This window comes from Gopherus flavomarginatus, chromosome 3 (genome assembly GCF_025201925.1).
Source record: "Gopherus flavomarginatus isolate rGopFla2 chromosome 3, rGopFla2.mat.asm, whole genome shotgun sequence".
In the NCBI taxonomy this organism is placed as follows: domain Eukaryota; kingdom Metazoa; phylum Chordata; order Testudines; family Testudinidae; genus Gopherus; species Gopherus flavomarginatus.
In genome coordinates, this window is record NC_066619.1 from 101,469,290 (window position 1) to 101,486,107 (window position 16,818).

Genomic DNA, 16,818 nt, shown 5'->3' on the forward strand with positions numbered 1-16,818 from the left:
GATAGGCAAGGTCCCATGGGAATTAAGACTGAGAGGAAAAACAACTGAGGAAAGTTGGCAGTTTTTCAAAGGGACGCTATTAAGGGCCCAAAAGCAAGTTATTCCGATGGTTAGGAAAGATAGAAAATGTGGCAAAAGACCACCTTGGCTTACCCTTGAGATCTTGCGTGACCTACAAAATAAAAAGGCGTCATATAAAAAATGGAAACTAGGTCAGATCACGAAGGATGAATATAGGCAAATAACACAGGAATGCAGAGGCAAGATTAGGAAAGCAAAGGCACAAAATGAACTCAAACTAGCTATGGGAATAAAGGGAAACAAGAAGACTTTTTATCAATACATTAGAAGCAAGAGGAAGACTAAGGACAGGGTAGGCCCACTGCTCAATGAGGAGGGAGAAACAGTAACGGGAGACTTGGAAATGGCAGAGATGCTTAATGACTTCTTTGTTTCGGTCTTCACTGAGAAGTCTGAAGGAATGTCTAGTATAGTGAATGCTTATGGGAAGAGGGTAGGTTTAGAAGAGAAAATAAGGAAAGAGCAAGTAAAAAATCACTTAGAAAAGTTAGATGCCTGCAAGTCACCAGGGCCTGATGAAATGCATCCTAGAATACTCAAGGAGTTAATAGAAGAGGTATCTGAGCCTCTAGCTATTATCTTTGGGAAATCATGGGAGACGGGGAGATTCCAGAAGACTGGAAGGGGGCAAATATAGTGCCCATCTATAAAAAGGGAAATAAAAACAACCCAGGAAACTACAGACCAGTTAGTTTAACTTCTGTGCCAGGGAAGATAATGGAGCAAGTAATCAAAGAAATCACCTGCAAACACTTGGAAGGTGGTAAGGTGATAGGGAATAGCCAGCATGGATTTGTAAAGAACAAATCGTGTCAGACTAATCTCATAGCGTTCTTTGATAGGATAACGAGCCTTGTGGATAAGAGAGAAGCGGTGGATGTGATATACCTAGACTTTAGTAAGGCATTTGATACGGTCTCGCATGATATTCTTATAGATAAGCTAGGAAAGTACAATTTAGATGGGGCTACTATAAGGTGGGTGCATAACTGGCTGGATAACCATACTCAGAGAGTAGTTGTTAATGGCTCCCAATCCTGCTGGAAAGGTATAACAAGTGGGGTTCCGCAGGGGTCTGTTTTGGGACCGGTTCTGTTCAATATCTTCATCAACGATTTAGATGTTGGCATAGAAAGTACGCTTATTAAGTTTGCGGACGATACCAAACTGGGAGGGATTGCAACTGCTTTGGAGGACAGGGTCAAAATTCAAAATGATCTGGACAAGTTGGAGAAATGGTCTGAGGTAAACAGGATGAAGTTCAATAAAGATAAATGCAAAGTGCTCCACTTAGGAAGGAACAATCAGTTTCACACATACAGAATGGGAAGAGACTGTCTAGGAAGGAGTATGGCAGAAAGAGATCTAGGGGTCATAGTGGACCACAAGCTTAATATGAGTCAACAGTGTGATACTGTTGCAAAAAAAGCAACGTGATTCTGGGATGCATTAACAGGTGTGTTGTAAACAAGACACGAGAAGTCATTCTTCCGCTTTACTCTGCGCTGGTTAGGCCTCAACTGGAGTATTGTGTCCAGTTCTGGGCACCGCATTTCAAGAAAGATGTGGAGAAATTGGAGAGGGTCCAGAGAAGAGCAACAAGAATGATTAAAGGTCTTGAGAACATGACCTATGAAGGAAGGCTGAAGGAATTGGGTTTGTTTAGTTTGGAAAAGAGAAGACTGAGAGGGGACATGATAGCAGTTTTCAGGTATCTAAAAGGGTGTCATCAGGAGGAGGGAGAAAACTTGTTCACCTTAGCCTCCAATGATAGAACAAGAAGCAATGGGCTTAAACTGCAGCAAGGGAGATTTAGGCTGGACATTAGGAAAAAGTTCCTAACTGTCAGGGTAGTTAGACACTGGAATAGATTGCCTAGGGAAGTTGTGGAATCTCCATCTCTGGAGATATTTAAGAGTAGGTTAGATAAATGTCTATCAGGGATGGTCTAGACAGTATTTGGTCCTGCCATGAGGGCAGGGGACTGGACTCGATGACCTCTCGAGGTCCCTTCCAGTCCTAGAGTCTATGAGTCTATGAGAAATTGCTGTAACATGAAGTATATGGCAGAATGCAGGTAAAACAGAGCAGGGGACATACACTTCTCCCCCAAGGAGTTCAATCACAAATTTAATTAACACATTTTTTTTTTAATGAGCATCATCAGCATGGAAGCATATCCTCTGGAATGGTGGCCAAAGCATGAAGAGGCATATGAACATTTAGCATATCGGGCACATAAATGCCTTGCAATGCTGGCTACAAAAGTGCCATGCAAATACCTGTTCTCACTTTCTGGTGACACTGTAAATAAGAAGAGGGCAGCATTATCTCCTTTAAATGTAAACAAACTTGTTTGTCATTGGCTGAAGAAGTAGGACTGAGTGGACTTGTAGGCTCTAAAATTTTACATTGTTTTGTTTTTGAGTGTAGTTATATAACAATAGGAAATCTACATTCATAAGTTGCACTTTCACAGCAAAGAGATTACATTACAGTACACCTCTACCCCAATATAACGCTGTTCTCAGGACCCAAAAAAATCTTACCATGTTACAGGTGAAACCGTGTTATATTGAACTTGCTTTGATCCGCCGGAGCATGCAGCTCCGCACCCACTTCCCCCCCGCCCCGGAGCACTGCTTTACCGCGTTATATCCGAATTCATGTTATATTGGGCTGTGTTATATCGGGGTAAAGGTGTACTTGTATGAGGAGAATTAAAAAATATTATTTCTTCTTTTTATCATTTTTACAGTGCAAATATTTGTAATAAAAAATAATATACACTTTGATTTCAATTACAACACAGAATACAATATATATGAATATATATATATGAAAATGTAGAAAAACATCCAAAATCCGTAATAAACTTCAATTGGTATTCTATTGTTTAACAATGTGATTAAAATTGCAATTTTTTTTAACTGCAATTTTTTTTAGTTAATTGCGTGAGTTAACTGCGATTAATTGACAGCACTAATATTTTGACATGTGACATTAATAATTTGTGTTTTAATGGCTAAAAAGTTTTGATTTTTTGAATCTCAACATTTACTGTCATAAAATAATTAATTTCTCAGCCCCCCACATAATTTCCTGCAACTCTGAAATTTAAAATAGATAATAAAAGAACAAAGTGCTGAAAAATAAACGTTGATATTATCTGTCAAAATCACAAAAAGCTAATTCTGCCAATGAGTTTTGTACTACACCATTTTCTACTTTTTGCTTTTTCTCATGGTAAAAGCTGCAAGAGAAAATATAACCTAGCATAAACGCTATGCTAAGAAATATTGAAATGAAGTTGTTAGCCTCTCCCAGTGCTTTAGGATCTGGATTTACAATTTCAAAAACAGCTAGCAAATTCCATCATCGAGGCATTTCATTTTGCATTCCAGATAGTCTGAAATGTAATATCCTTGTAATCACTCCAACCTTACAGACCCTACCTGTAGGGTTCCATCAGAAACTCTAGCTGCACAAATACCTACCATAAATAATTTCTTTGTAATCAACTAGATTCTACTGCAGCAAAAAACTGCTTTGCTCCAAAGTTCATTCATACATGGGATCAGTTTGTACAATAGCATTTGAAGATCAGCCTTTTGATCTCTGCATTACTGTTGCTTTTGCAAGCTGTAGTTGTATGATACTGCTGGTAGCCACATGGAAAACGTTTGGGACTGAACATACCAATCTGCTCAGAGACCCTGACAGAACAGCTAGTTACCTTGAGATGAACTGGTAAGTACTAAGTATTATTTCTTTCATTCTACTCCTTTCGAGGCTCCCCTACATAATTCCCAAATAATCATGTGAAAAACACAGCTCTCCATAGTTCACTAAACCAGGAGCTCAGGGTTCAATCAATTGCAATGCTCAAGAGAGGGCTTTCAGTCAGTGCTTACCTCATTGTCTGACTCCACAAGTACTTGATCATATTCACTAAGGGCTACTAGAAACATGATAGATGTGACATTTTCAAAGCAATGTATCCATTTTCTTCTTTCTGATCGTTGGCCTCCTACATCCACCATTCTGCAAGGTTAACAAAATCCACATCAATTCCAGGGGAAAACAAAGCCTAATAAAAATCAATGTACATCCACTTATGGAGCATCAAATTCAGCAATGTAGGTAATGAACAATTTGGGTGGAAACCAAAAAAAAAAAAAAAATCCCTTCTTTTGTTAGCAGCCATTCCATTAATATTTAAAAATCAACAGAATGTGTGTTGTGGGGGAGGCAAGTTGCCATGTTTCCTTTTTAAGCGTGACACGGCTTATAGATTTTAATAATTATGAGCTTCATCCTCTCAAGTGCTCTGCATGCAGAAATCTCATTGAAGTAATTCTGAGCACCACTTGGGGAGCGCTTGCAGGACCCAGCCCCATAGATTTAGCAGAAACAGGCATGCAGAGCCTGTGGTAAAGCAGTCTGTAGCCAAAGAAAAAACGACTGTAACTGAAATAGTTTCTGTATTTTTTCCATATAATTACAAGATATATTTTGCAAGTAGCAAATAATTTTCAAAAGATAACAAATCAACATATATTGGGGGACAGATGATCTAGTGAGAAATACAATTTAATATTTTGGATGGGATAAGTGAGCATGTGACACATAAGTAAACTTAGAATCAACATAAAATTTGAAAAACATGTTTTATTGAAAGTGCCTAAAATGTTTTTTCAATTTCTGCCAAGAACAGAAGTTAGTCCTTTCTTTATATGTGCTTGGATAGGGGTTCATCCATTCCTTCAGCATCAGCTGCTTAAAAATGACACAATGTTACAATTAAAAATAATTAAATACAATCAGAAAAAAATTATACTATTCCTATTACACTTTATTCACATGAAGAATATGATGGAACAAGCATATAACAGATTGAAATCTGGTATGATAGCATAAATGTCCTCTTTTTGCATTTTGAATCTGTAATTGCAACACCCCATTATTCTGTATTCATTTAAAAGCTTTAGCACTTGGTGACACAGATACGGAGGAATAGTAGTGAAATGCATACAAGGTATTGAGTATTCCTACTGAAAACAATGAACATGAGCTAAAGAAATCTTGGCACGTAACATGAAATAAGCATTTTCAGAGTTTAAGTTGATTCTCATCCTGAATTCCAAAAGAGCCTCAACTCAATCTCACTTTTGCAGGCAAAGTTTTGCACCGACAATTAATTATCAGCCCAAAAGCTCTTACTTATATGTTTAATCTGCAGGTGCAATCAAGTATTTATATTTTTAAATGACAGCATTTGCACTTGAAATTAACTGTGTGTAAAATTATTTGTAGAAATAAAAGTAAGCTTGCAAATATGTGAACTACTCATTAAAAATTAAGCCCTCTAAGTTTACCTTTGAGCTTCATCTAATAAATAGGAAAAGAGGATGCACAACTGACTTTGGTTTATATATGTTAACATACATATAATTTGTAATTAAACATTGCTATACATATTTTTAAAAAATTAATTCCAAATTATTTCACTATGACCATAAGAACTGAATTAAAACATACACAAGTTCATTTTCTCTTCCTCTCTTGATCTCTTTACTTATTCCTTATAGTCAGTTGGTAACAACTTGTGCACAATAACGAAGAAACAAAATGATCAAACAAATAACTAAAGTGCGGAATCATTTTATGTTTACACATTTTTTTTTACCAGTATGTGATATTCTATATAACTAACATACAACAAAAACAAAAAGAAATGTATTAAGCGTTTTTTCTTGTTTTCTACCTGAAAATGACGCTTTGTAAGTCGAATGGATATTCAATGATCCCTGTTGTTGGGACTCGAACTCTAAGCACATCTTGTTGGGTGGGCAGATAGGCAGGTTCTGCTATACGGTCCAGGTCGTTAAGATAGCTACAGACAGGGAGAAACAACAGGAACGCAAGACAGTGACACCATAATCCCACTGAGGAAAGGAGCAGGGCAGGTGAGGAAGGGAAATGGGGGAGTGGGGTGGGAAGAAGTGTAACAGAAATAGAGTATAGGTTAAAAAAAAAAAGGGGGGGGGAGGAGGGTGCAAGGAAGTTCACCATTCTTCCCACCTAAAGAACCCTAATCTTAACGAAATGCCATTACAGACTGGATGCTGGCAAAAAAATCCTACCACAGGTTTGCCCACCCCGGTCTAGAAGATACCATCAGAGATGATTAGTTTTGCAGTTCTCAAACTATGGATTTGCGTCTCCAGAGGTAACCTGCTTGTTAACAGCAAAAATGTTTTTAAATAAACAAACAAATAAATAAATAATAGATAGAGGTGAGAAATAACAGACCTCAACCCTATTGTCCCTTTGCAAATTTGTGTACACGGAGTCAACCCCTTACCTCTCTCTAAAAGTGCAACGTTTCAAAAAGTTCAATGAATAGACGATTGTTGAGGGCAGAATAGATCTGGACAAGGAGAAAGAGTCTGGAGGTAAATGTGAGAAGGGGGGACAGGCAGTAGAAACAAAAGTGAAACTGTTTGAGCAGCATATTCCAGAAGTCTTGAGGTCTTTCTGACCGTAGCCTCCATTGATTTGAGATCTACCATACAATTCTCTCACTAGAAGGGAAAATCTATAATGGCAGCAGGCCGTAAAAGAGACCCTGTCTGGGAATAAGAACCATTCAAGAAATATATGTTTACTGATGATGTTTTAAAGAAAGTCACACCAGTGAACTGGTGGAAGTAACTTAAGCACTTGGAGTCAGAGACTACTGAAGAGATAATCTCACTTTTAACAGCAGTAGCTTCTTCTGCCGGTGTAGAAAGAATATTTTCTTCCTTTGGACTAATTCATTCCAAATTGAGAAATCGTTTGGGACCTGAAAAAGCAGGAAAGCTTGTTCTGCTTTTCCAGATTATGAACAAATAGGAAAATGAAGGTGAAGATGACTGAGTTAGCTGCAGAAGCCAATATTTTAAGTTTCTCATGTTGACCTGGCTGACATAGTCCATTTAATTGTTGTTTTTGTTTCCTAAAAAATTACATTTGACTCTTAGTTAAACCTATTTTAGTTAAAAACAATTTGACAAAAACAAACCTGATTTAAAAAACGTTAATGTTCAATTAAATTCAAAAATTCATGCTTGTTTTGTTAAAATATTATATATTTGTTGTTGAAGAAAAAAATCCAGAATACATAACATTGTTGTTTTAGTTAAATAAAACAATTTAAAATGTCTGTTTGGGGATGTTCTCCTCCTAATACAGCATGGCAAGAAAATCCTCCAAATATTAATGATTAACCTGTTGAATTGGAGATAGTTCACCTTGATAAATATCTGCTTCAATTACCTTTGGTAAATGAAATAACCAATCAATCATTCATTTTCTGATATAACTGTAAAACTAATCTGAAAAGTTTTCAAAATAAATCACTTAAATTTATAGTGTGTACCTTCTAAATATGAAACCTACATCTATCTCTGAGTTGTGAAGAATATATATTAAGGTTATAACAACCAACAAGAATGCACTTTTATGTAGAAAATCATGATTAAATCGAATCTTCCTGACTAGTGATTTAAATCATAAATCCACCCTGGCCAGAAGTGACCATTATGATTAAGACTGCGAGTCTGTCATGGAAGTCATGAATTTCGTGACTTTCTGGGACCTCCGTGACTTCTGCAGCAGCCATTGTGACTGACCCCAGGGCTGCCCTGAGCAGCTTGGGTGGTCTCCAAGCCAGCCGCACCTGCTGCTGCAGCTGGGGCAGTCTTGGGCCACTGCCCCCCCTCCCTCAGCAGCAGCAGCACTCTCAGCCCTCTTCCCCCGTCCCCCGAGGCCGCATGCCACAGCCCCTCCCCTGTGAGCACCAGCAGCGGTTCTGGGCCGTGCACCGCCATCCCCTTCCCCAGAGCATCCATGGCGTCCCTGGCGCGCCTCCACCCCAAGAGCACCCAAGATTCAGTCAGCGGTATATAGTACAAGTCATGGACTGCCCGTGACCTGTCCATGACTTTTACTAAAAATACTCATGACTAAATCTTAGCCTTAATTGTGATCATCTAGTGCAGTGGCTCTCAAACTTTTGAACTGATGACCCCTTTCACACAGCAAGCCTCTGAGTGCGACCCCCCCTTATAAATTAAAAACACTTTTGTATATATTTAACACCATTATAAATGCTGGAGGAAAGCAGGGTTTGGGGTGGAGGTTGACAGCTCGTGACCGCCCATGTAATCACCTTGCGACCTCCTGAGGGGTCCTGACCCCCAGTTTGAGAACCTCTGACTGCTTGCACAATTTAGGCTGTAGAATTTCACCAAGAATTCCTGCATGAAGCCCATACCTTCTAGGTAAACTAGAGCATATCTAAACTGAGCCTGCAGCACCTCCCACTAGTTTGGCAAATAATCTGGTACTGCGGTAGGCTCACTGTTAGTAAGGACTGCCTGTAATTGGCACATAGAACTCTCCTCTGCTGTGGTTTAAAGGGCACATAATGCCATAAAATAGTAATGAAATAAGAATAGCAGTATTGGTGTTAGTCTCATTAACTTGGAGGCACTGAATAGCTCTTGAGTAAGAGATGCACTTTCAAAACATAGAGCAATTCACCATTGTGCTATAGGCTCTTTGTGTTGTTTTGCTGGTGTAAGGCCTTAAAACCAAGTGGATCTGGCCACCCACGAATGTTCCCTGTGTAGATGGTTAGGAGAATGGGGCGTGGATGGAATGTCCTTGTGCATGTGGCTATTTATGGCTGCAAGAATGACCCCCTGATCCACAGGCACCCAGGAATAAGTCAAAGCAACCCTGATGCTGTTCTAACCTATGCTGGGTCTGTGGCTGCATGGATTTTTCATCTTTTCTTTTTATACATTATTACCTTTTAGGCATATCACTAAATACTGAAAATGCTGAACAGATTTTCTTTAGCTGGTTACTGTTAAAGGTGCTTTTATCTTTTGAGACAAACCTATTTCAGGAATAAACAGAGTAGTTCTAGCTCCTTTGAATTAGGGATGTTGATTAATCACAGTTAACTCATGCGATTAACTCAAAAAAATTAATCATGATTAATCATGGTTTTAATCGCACTGTTAAACACTGGAATACCAACTGAAATTTATTAAAAGCAGAAAAGAGTCCTGTGGCACCTTATAGACTAACAGACGTTTTGGAGCATGAGCTTTCGTGGGTGAATACCCACTTCGTCAGATACATCTGACGAAGTGGGTATTCACCCACGAAAGCTCATGCTCCAAAACGTCTGACGAAGTGGATATTCACCCACGAAAGCTCATGCTCCAAAACGTCTGTTAGTCTATAAGGTGCCACAGGACTCTTTGCTGCTTTTACAGATCCAGACTAACACGGCTACCCCTCTGATACTTGAAATTTATTAAATATTTTGGATGTTTTTCTCCATTTTCATATATATTGTATTCAGTGTTGTAACTGAAATCAAAGCATATATTGTTTTTTATTACAAATATTTGCATTGTAAAAATGATAAACAAAAGAAATAGTATTTTTCAGTTCGCCTCATACAAGTACTGTAGTGCAATCTCTTTGTTATGAAAGTGCAACTTACAAATGTAGATTTTTTTTGTTACATAACTACACTCAAAAACAAAACAATGTAAAACTTTAGAACCTACAAGTCCACTCAGTCCTAGTTCTTGTTCATTCAATGGCTAAGACAACCAAGTTTGTTTACATTTACAGGAGATAATGCTGCCCTCATTTTATTTATGTCACCAGAAAGTGAGAACAGGTATTTGCATGGCACTTTTGTAGCCAGCATTGCAAGGTATTTATATGTTAGATATGCTAAATATTCATATGCAGCTTCATGCTTCGGCCACCATTCCAGAGGACATATTTCCATGCTGATGACCCTCATTAAAAAAAAGACCATGTTAATTAAATTTGTGACTGAACTCCTTGGGGGAGAATTGTATGTCTCCTGCTCTGTTTTACTCGCATTCTGCCATATATTTCATGTTATAGAAGTCTCAGATGATGATCCAGCACATGTTGAAGAAGGTACCAATGTGAGATTTCTAAAGATAGCTACAGCATTCACCCCAAGATTTAAGAAAGTGAAGTGTTTTCCAAAATCTGAGAGGGGTGTGGTGTGGAGCATGTTTTCAGAAGTCTTAAAAGAGCAACACTTTGATGCGGAAACTACAGAACCCAAACCACCAAAAAGCAAATCAACCTTCTGCTGGTGACTTCTGACTCAGATAATGAAACTGAACATGTGTCAGTCCGCAATGGATTGTTATCGAGCAGAACCCATCATCAGCATGGATGCATGTCCCCTGGAATGGTGGTTGAAGCATGAAGGGACATGTGAATCTGGCATGTAAATATCTTACGACACGGCTGCAACAGTTCCATGAGGACACTTGTTCTCACTTTCACATGCCGTTGTAAACAAGAAGCAGGCAGCATTATCTCCTGCAAATGTAAATAACCTTGTTGTCATAAACAGATAGTTAAGGGTTAATGTCTTTTTTACCTGTAAAGGGTTAAGAAGCTCAGTAAACCTGGCTGACACCTGACCAGAGGACCAGTGAGGGGACAAGATACTTTCAAATCTTGGTGGAGGGAAGTCTTTGTTTGTGCTTTTTGTGTTGTTGTTGTTCGCTCTCGGGACTGAAAGGGACGGGACATCAATCCAGGCTCTCCAAATCTTTCTGAATCAGTCTCTCATGTTTCAGACTTGTGAGTAATTAGCCAGGCAAGGCGTGTTAGTCTTATGTGTGTTTTCTCAACTTATAAATGCTTCTTTTGCTGGAAGGATTTTACCTCTGTTTGCTGTAACTTTGAACCTAAGGCTAGAGGGGGGCCCCTCTGGTCTATAGGAATCTGATTACCCTGTAAAGCATTTTCCATTCTGATTTTACAGAGATAATTTTTACCTTTTCTTTCTTTAATTAAAAGCTTTCTTTTTAAGAACCTGATTGATTTTTCCTTGTTTTAAGATCCAAGGGGATTGGATCTGGACTCACCAGGGATTGGTGGGGGGAAAGGAGGGGAATGGTAAATTTCTCCTTGTTTTAAGATCCAAGGGGTTTGGATCTGTGTTCCCCAGGGAATTGGTGAAGTCCCTCAAGGCAGCTCAGGGAGGGGAAAGTTTTGGGGGGACAGGTAGTGCCCCAGACACTGAAATTTCTGGGTGGTGGCAGTGTTACCAGATCTAAGCTAGTAATTAAGCTTAGAAGTGTTCATGCAGGTCCCCACATTTGTACCCTAAAGTTCAGAGTGGGGAAAGAACCTTGACATGGTGAGCAGCGGTTTGGGATTTTTACCAGTAGGATTTTTTTTTCTCCTTTCTAGCTGCTTGGAAAGCAGCCTGAGGGCAGAGGTGTTAAGTTTTAACAAGGGTCTTTGTTAAGAGGAGGCTTTAAGCTGTGAGCAAGCAGCCAGCAAAAGGGAATTTACAAGCTGAATTGTTTTCTTTCTTTCTACCTCTCGGGTATAGCTAGTTAGAAAATCTCTGTTAACCAAGCAGCCCTGCTGAGTGCATCCCAAGTTTCAGTGAGCTGCAGAGGAGGTAGCCAGCACAAGAAAGCAGGAAAATGAGTACCAAGGAAGCAGTGAAACAGGAACTGGCTAGGCTGGACGCAGAAGAGAAAGCCAAAGAGGCTGACCACAGGAGAGCTATGGAGATGAAACAAAAAGAGCTGGAGATGAAAGAAAAAGAGATGTTGATCCAAAGGGAGGCCCACCAGCAGGCCCTGGAATTAGAAAAGGCTAAGCAGGATGGAACAGCCAACCCTAAAAACCCTTCTCCAGGTACTGTTCCCCATCCCAGGAAATTCCCCACCTACAAGGCAGGTGATGATACTGAGGCCTTCTTAGAAAATTTTGAAAGGGCCTGCCTTGGTACAAATCTCTACAGACCAGTACATGATAGAGCTGAGGCCACAGCTCAGTGGACCCTTAGCAGAGGTGGCAGCTGAAATGCCTAGGGAAAACATGAACGATTATAAACTTTTTCAAACCAAGGCCAGAATCAGAATGGGGCTAACACCTGAGCATGCCTGTCAGCGGTTCAGAGCGCTAAGGTAGAAACCAGATGTGTCATTTACCTGACATGCCTACCACATTGGAAAGAATTGAGATGCCTGGATATCAGGAGCAAATGATAACTCTCTGGCAGAGCTGTCCTTCCTAATGCAAATGGAGCAGTTCTTAGAGAGTGTTCCTGAGGAAATAGAAAGGTACATCCTAGATGGGAAGCCCAAAACTGTAACCGAGGCAGGGGAGATTGGAGCCAAATGGGTGGAAGTGGCAGAAAAGAAAAAAAATACTAGCAAGGGGAGCGAATATTACAGAGGGCAAACCGAAAATAAGCCCTATCACCAGGGACAACCCAAGACCTCACCTACAACCCAAGGAAAGCCCCAGACCCCCTATTGTCGTACCTCACCAGTCTCCAGCAACCCACCTCTGCCCAGTGACCAGTCAGCTGGGCAATGTTTTAAGTGTAATGAACTGGGACACATAAAGGCCAACTGCCCCAAGAACCCCAACAGAGTACAGTTCATTACACCACCATCACACCAAGGAACCCCAGGCCCAGATGCCTCTCAAATACCCTCAGAGCGAAGGGAAACCTTGAGAGTGGGCGGAAAGAAGGTTATCGCATGGAGAGACACCAGAGCACAAGTGTCAGCTATCCACCAATCCTTAGTGAACCCCAAATTAATCAACCCAGAGGCCCAAGTGACAATTCACCCCTTCATGTCAAAATCTTTAAACTTGCCTACAGCTAAATTGTCTGTCCAGTACAAGGGCTGGTCAGGAATGTGGGCTTTTGCAGTCTGTGATAATTATCCCATCCCCATGCTACTGGGGGAAGACTTGACCAACCAGGTGAAGCTGGCCAAGAGGGTGGGGATGGTCACACGCAGCCAAGCCAGGCAAGCTTCCCCACCCATCCCTGTTCCTGAGCCGTCCACAAGGGAACCTTGACACTTGTTAGTCTGAGCGATCGGCTGAACAAGAAGTAGGACTGAGTGGACCTGCAGGCTCAAAATTTTTACATGATTTTATTTTTGACTGAGGGTTTTTTTCTACTTATTTCTAGATTTGTAAATTCAACTTTCATGATAAAGAGATTGCACTACAATACTTGTATTAGGTGAATTGAAAAATACTATTTCTCTTGTTTTTTTACAGTGCAAATACTTGCAATCAAAAATACATACAAAGTGAGCACTGTACACTTTCTATTTTGTGTTTTAACAGAAATCAATATATTTAAATAAATGGTATTCTATTATTGTTTAACAGTGCAATTAATCGCATAGAAATTTGATTAATTGTGCAATTAATCATGATTAATTTTTTAAATCAAGATTAATTTTTTTAATCACTTGACACCCTTACTTTGTATCACTTGTTAAAAAATAAAGTAAGTAAATGGTTATGAACAATGATGGAAACAAACCACTTGTGCTTTAAAGTAGAACACAAGAATAAAAACAAACAACAATTAATCTCTTAGGTCTGGGAGGCAGCTAGAGCAATTATCAGATTGTTCTCTTTGTGTTTTAGTCATAAGAGCTTAAAATGAAAATAAATTTGCAATGCAAGAAAACACTACAAATCCAGAAAGATATTTTTAACAGCAAATCTAAGACAAATTTAACATATAGCTCCAGAGCTATCCTGAAAACATTGAAAAAAATCACTAATTTCAGTTGATAAGTCAAAGGGTTTGATGAGAGTTGGATCAGGCCCTTGGGTTTTTATACTGAGACCAGAGTGAACAGACTGGAACTCCTGAAATACGAATTTTTTTTAAAACAAAACAAAAACCAAAAGCACTCCCAAGAAGCTTAAAACACTAAAAACCAAACAACAAACCAATAGTCCAAAACACAAGTAGCTTTGTTTTTTTTTGTTAGGCCTCAGGAAAGGAAATCTTCATTCAGAGGACTGAATGAGCTGTAAATAGTCTACAAAGAGAGCATTATGTCCACTACATTCCCAAATACAGAAGCAGCTCATGAGGAGAGGAATTTTTGGAGAACCAACCTCTAAGTAGCATAATCAATTTGCTGTGGCCCACTTTAAAAACCTTACTTGTGGTATGCGATTGGCATAGTAGGAGTTTAAATAAGTCATGTAATAGTGTGCACCTGCATGGGTTTTAAAGGGACAATGATGTAAAGGCACTTTGTTAGATGGTCCAGATCCTTGGCCCAGGAAAAGTCCCTTTTGTGTCTCTGGAAACTATCTTAAAAGGACAGTAGGGGATTTTTGTTGTCATGTCTTCTAAGTGCTATGGTAATACAAATAAATAAATAAATAAATAATGGAAATTCCCTGGTTGGCATAAAGATTTTGAAGCAGTCATGTTGAAAGGGTCTAAGGACGGACTGGGAGACTCCATGTGGCTGGAGTATTAGACTGCAGGGTACCCACTGGTGGCAGAAGCCCTGACTGTGTCAGAACTGATAGATACTGATTTTTTGACTTGGAGGGTACCAGTGGAGAAGATGTCGCTGGTAGGGGGTCTGGTAACAATAGACCCCTGGGCTTTATGGGATTTACAGCTGTGGCCTTCAGACATAGGAAGTACTCAATCCTTAGGGGCTGAATGAGCAGAGCTATCTGGATGTCTTTGAAGCAGACTTAGGGGGAGACCTGCTGTTAGGCTTGTGCAAGCATTCTCTGCCTCCCCAACGAGACCCTGACTGGGGGAGGAGGGAGCTGTGGGTATGGATTCCCCTGCAACAGAGTCTGACCTAATGGTGAGAGGCATGCTCCATGTCGATTCAGGTAGATGTACAGCAGGGTTCCTTGGCCTGGGTCAGACATGGCCTTCTCCCACGAGGTGTTTTCTAAGCCAAAGTTCCTTTCTCCTTACAGGTAGGGTGAGGAAAGAGTGGCAGATGTTACACCCAGCTGTGACGTGTGCCTCTCTATGACAGTACAAACAGCACCAGTGGTGGTCGCTGACTGAGAAGGAGTGGGGGCAGGACACAGCTTTTGAAGCCCAGAGTTCTGGGCACAGTCCAATACCCATAATGGGGTACAGGGGAAGGGGAGTTCCTCAAAGCAAGGAATCTAATTAACTAAAAAAAACTCTGCTAAAAGCTATAAAAACTAATATAGAGAACTATATACAAAAAGGCACTAAGACAATTTCTGTAGTATTTTATAGATTGAAGAAATTGAAGGAAAACTCTGGACACTGGAGGTTCCAACTCAGACCATGTGGTAAGAACTGGAGACTGAGCTGGAGTCCAGTTCCCCCCTTGTACCTCTGGTTGGAAACATGAGGAAGGCAGGGACACATGCTTTCAAGAATTCTCCAGTGCTGGGTGTATGGAGCACATGTGCACACCCATACAGGTAGAATACACACAGGGACCAGCACTGGAAGAAGAAAAATAATTTTGTTTACTTTCTGCACTTGACCACAGGTTGGGTACAATCACTTTCATTCTTTTGTTAATGATCAGCTGCACTTCCTGTTTCATGCAATATTATGACAACGTCCTCTTCTGCATTACTTGGAGGAAGCTCACATGTATCTTTCCACAGATCCTACAACAGGAGGTCTGCCTCCAACTGTAAAACATAGAATTTCCTTCCTGTGCTGTTCTGTACATTGAGTGCCATTTCCTTATTACATCCGTCCTGAAGACCCATATCTTCTCCAATGCAATGAACCAGTGGTTCTCCCCTCTGAATTACAATTTTTGGTTGTGCCTGCGCCCTCCAACCCAGACAAAAATAGACATTATATTTGCCCCTCCCCTTCTTGGATTTTCAGGGTCAGGAAAAGCGCATGTGACAGTCTCTAGGGGAAGAGCCAGCACTGGGTGTGGAGGTTGCCAGGAGCAGAAATTGGCGTGGCTGCGGCAGATGTTGACACTGGCCCACAGGCTGGGGGGGCCACTGAGGTGAGTCGAGGGTGAGGTGGTGCTCCCTCCCCGAGTCCTGCCACACGGGGCTGGCCCAAGCCACCTGGTGTCGCCACTTTCCCCCGCCTTCCCCCCAGAACGTTCCTTCACACCCCCGTAGTGGGGCATGGCCCACAGTTTGAAAACATCTGCAATAAACTAAGTCATCTACTTATTTTGTTTATTAACCTTATTTAAAACAGAATGAAAATGTATTCCATCAAGCTGTGCACCACCTTTGGTGAGTAGGCACATGGCATTACTGAAGTTGACATGATCCTTTTTTCCTTACCTGTCCCTATTTTTTTGATAACCCCTCTCTGCATCATGTGTGAAATGTCTGTAAGCTCTTTGAAGAGGAATCATGTCTTTTTATTTGTATTGGGAAGTACCTAGAACACTACGGAGTGTCATTACAATAAATAATCACTATCAATATAACTATCATTTTAATTAATTGTATAAAAACAGTATAGTTTTATATTATTTTAACACAGTAGTTCCCAAACTTTACCAATCCGTGAACCCCTTTCACCTAAAATATCAAGTCTCACGAACCCCCTCCTAACAGGATTTTCTCCTTTACCTGAGTATAAATTATAAAAGCAGTGATCTTGGAAATATAAAATCTGTTTTTATGACATGCTCATTACACACTATTTATTATTATTATTATTTATCATTACAGTATTTTTATTACATTATGAAAATGGCAACACTCTTCCAAGATCTCACTTTCATAGCTTGTATTACTTTGAATAAGACTATTATAAGACAAAGCTCCTATGTTATATCAGGGAGTATCAGATGTGAAACAGCATGAAGG

General features: G+C 40.1%; 1 protein-coding gene across 1 annotated transcript in view; it reads right to left on the reverse strand.

The window, feature by feature from the left end:
- Positions 1–16,818, reverse strand: part of LOC127046725 (guanine nucleotide-binding protein G(q) subunit alpha) — a 229,312-nt gene that overhangs the window by 51,163 nt on the left and 161,331 nt on the right. The window contains exons 4-5 of the mRNA XM_050944215.1: positions 5,849–5,977; positions 3,996–4,125 (exon numbers count right to left, since the gene is read on the reverse strand). Coding sequence (XP_050800172.1) covers positions 3,996–4,125; positions 5,849–5,977 — 259 coding nt within the window. The remainder of the gene's footprint in view (positions 1–3,995; positions 4,126–5,848; positions 5,978–16,818) is intronic.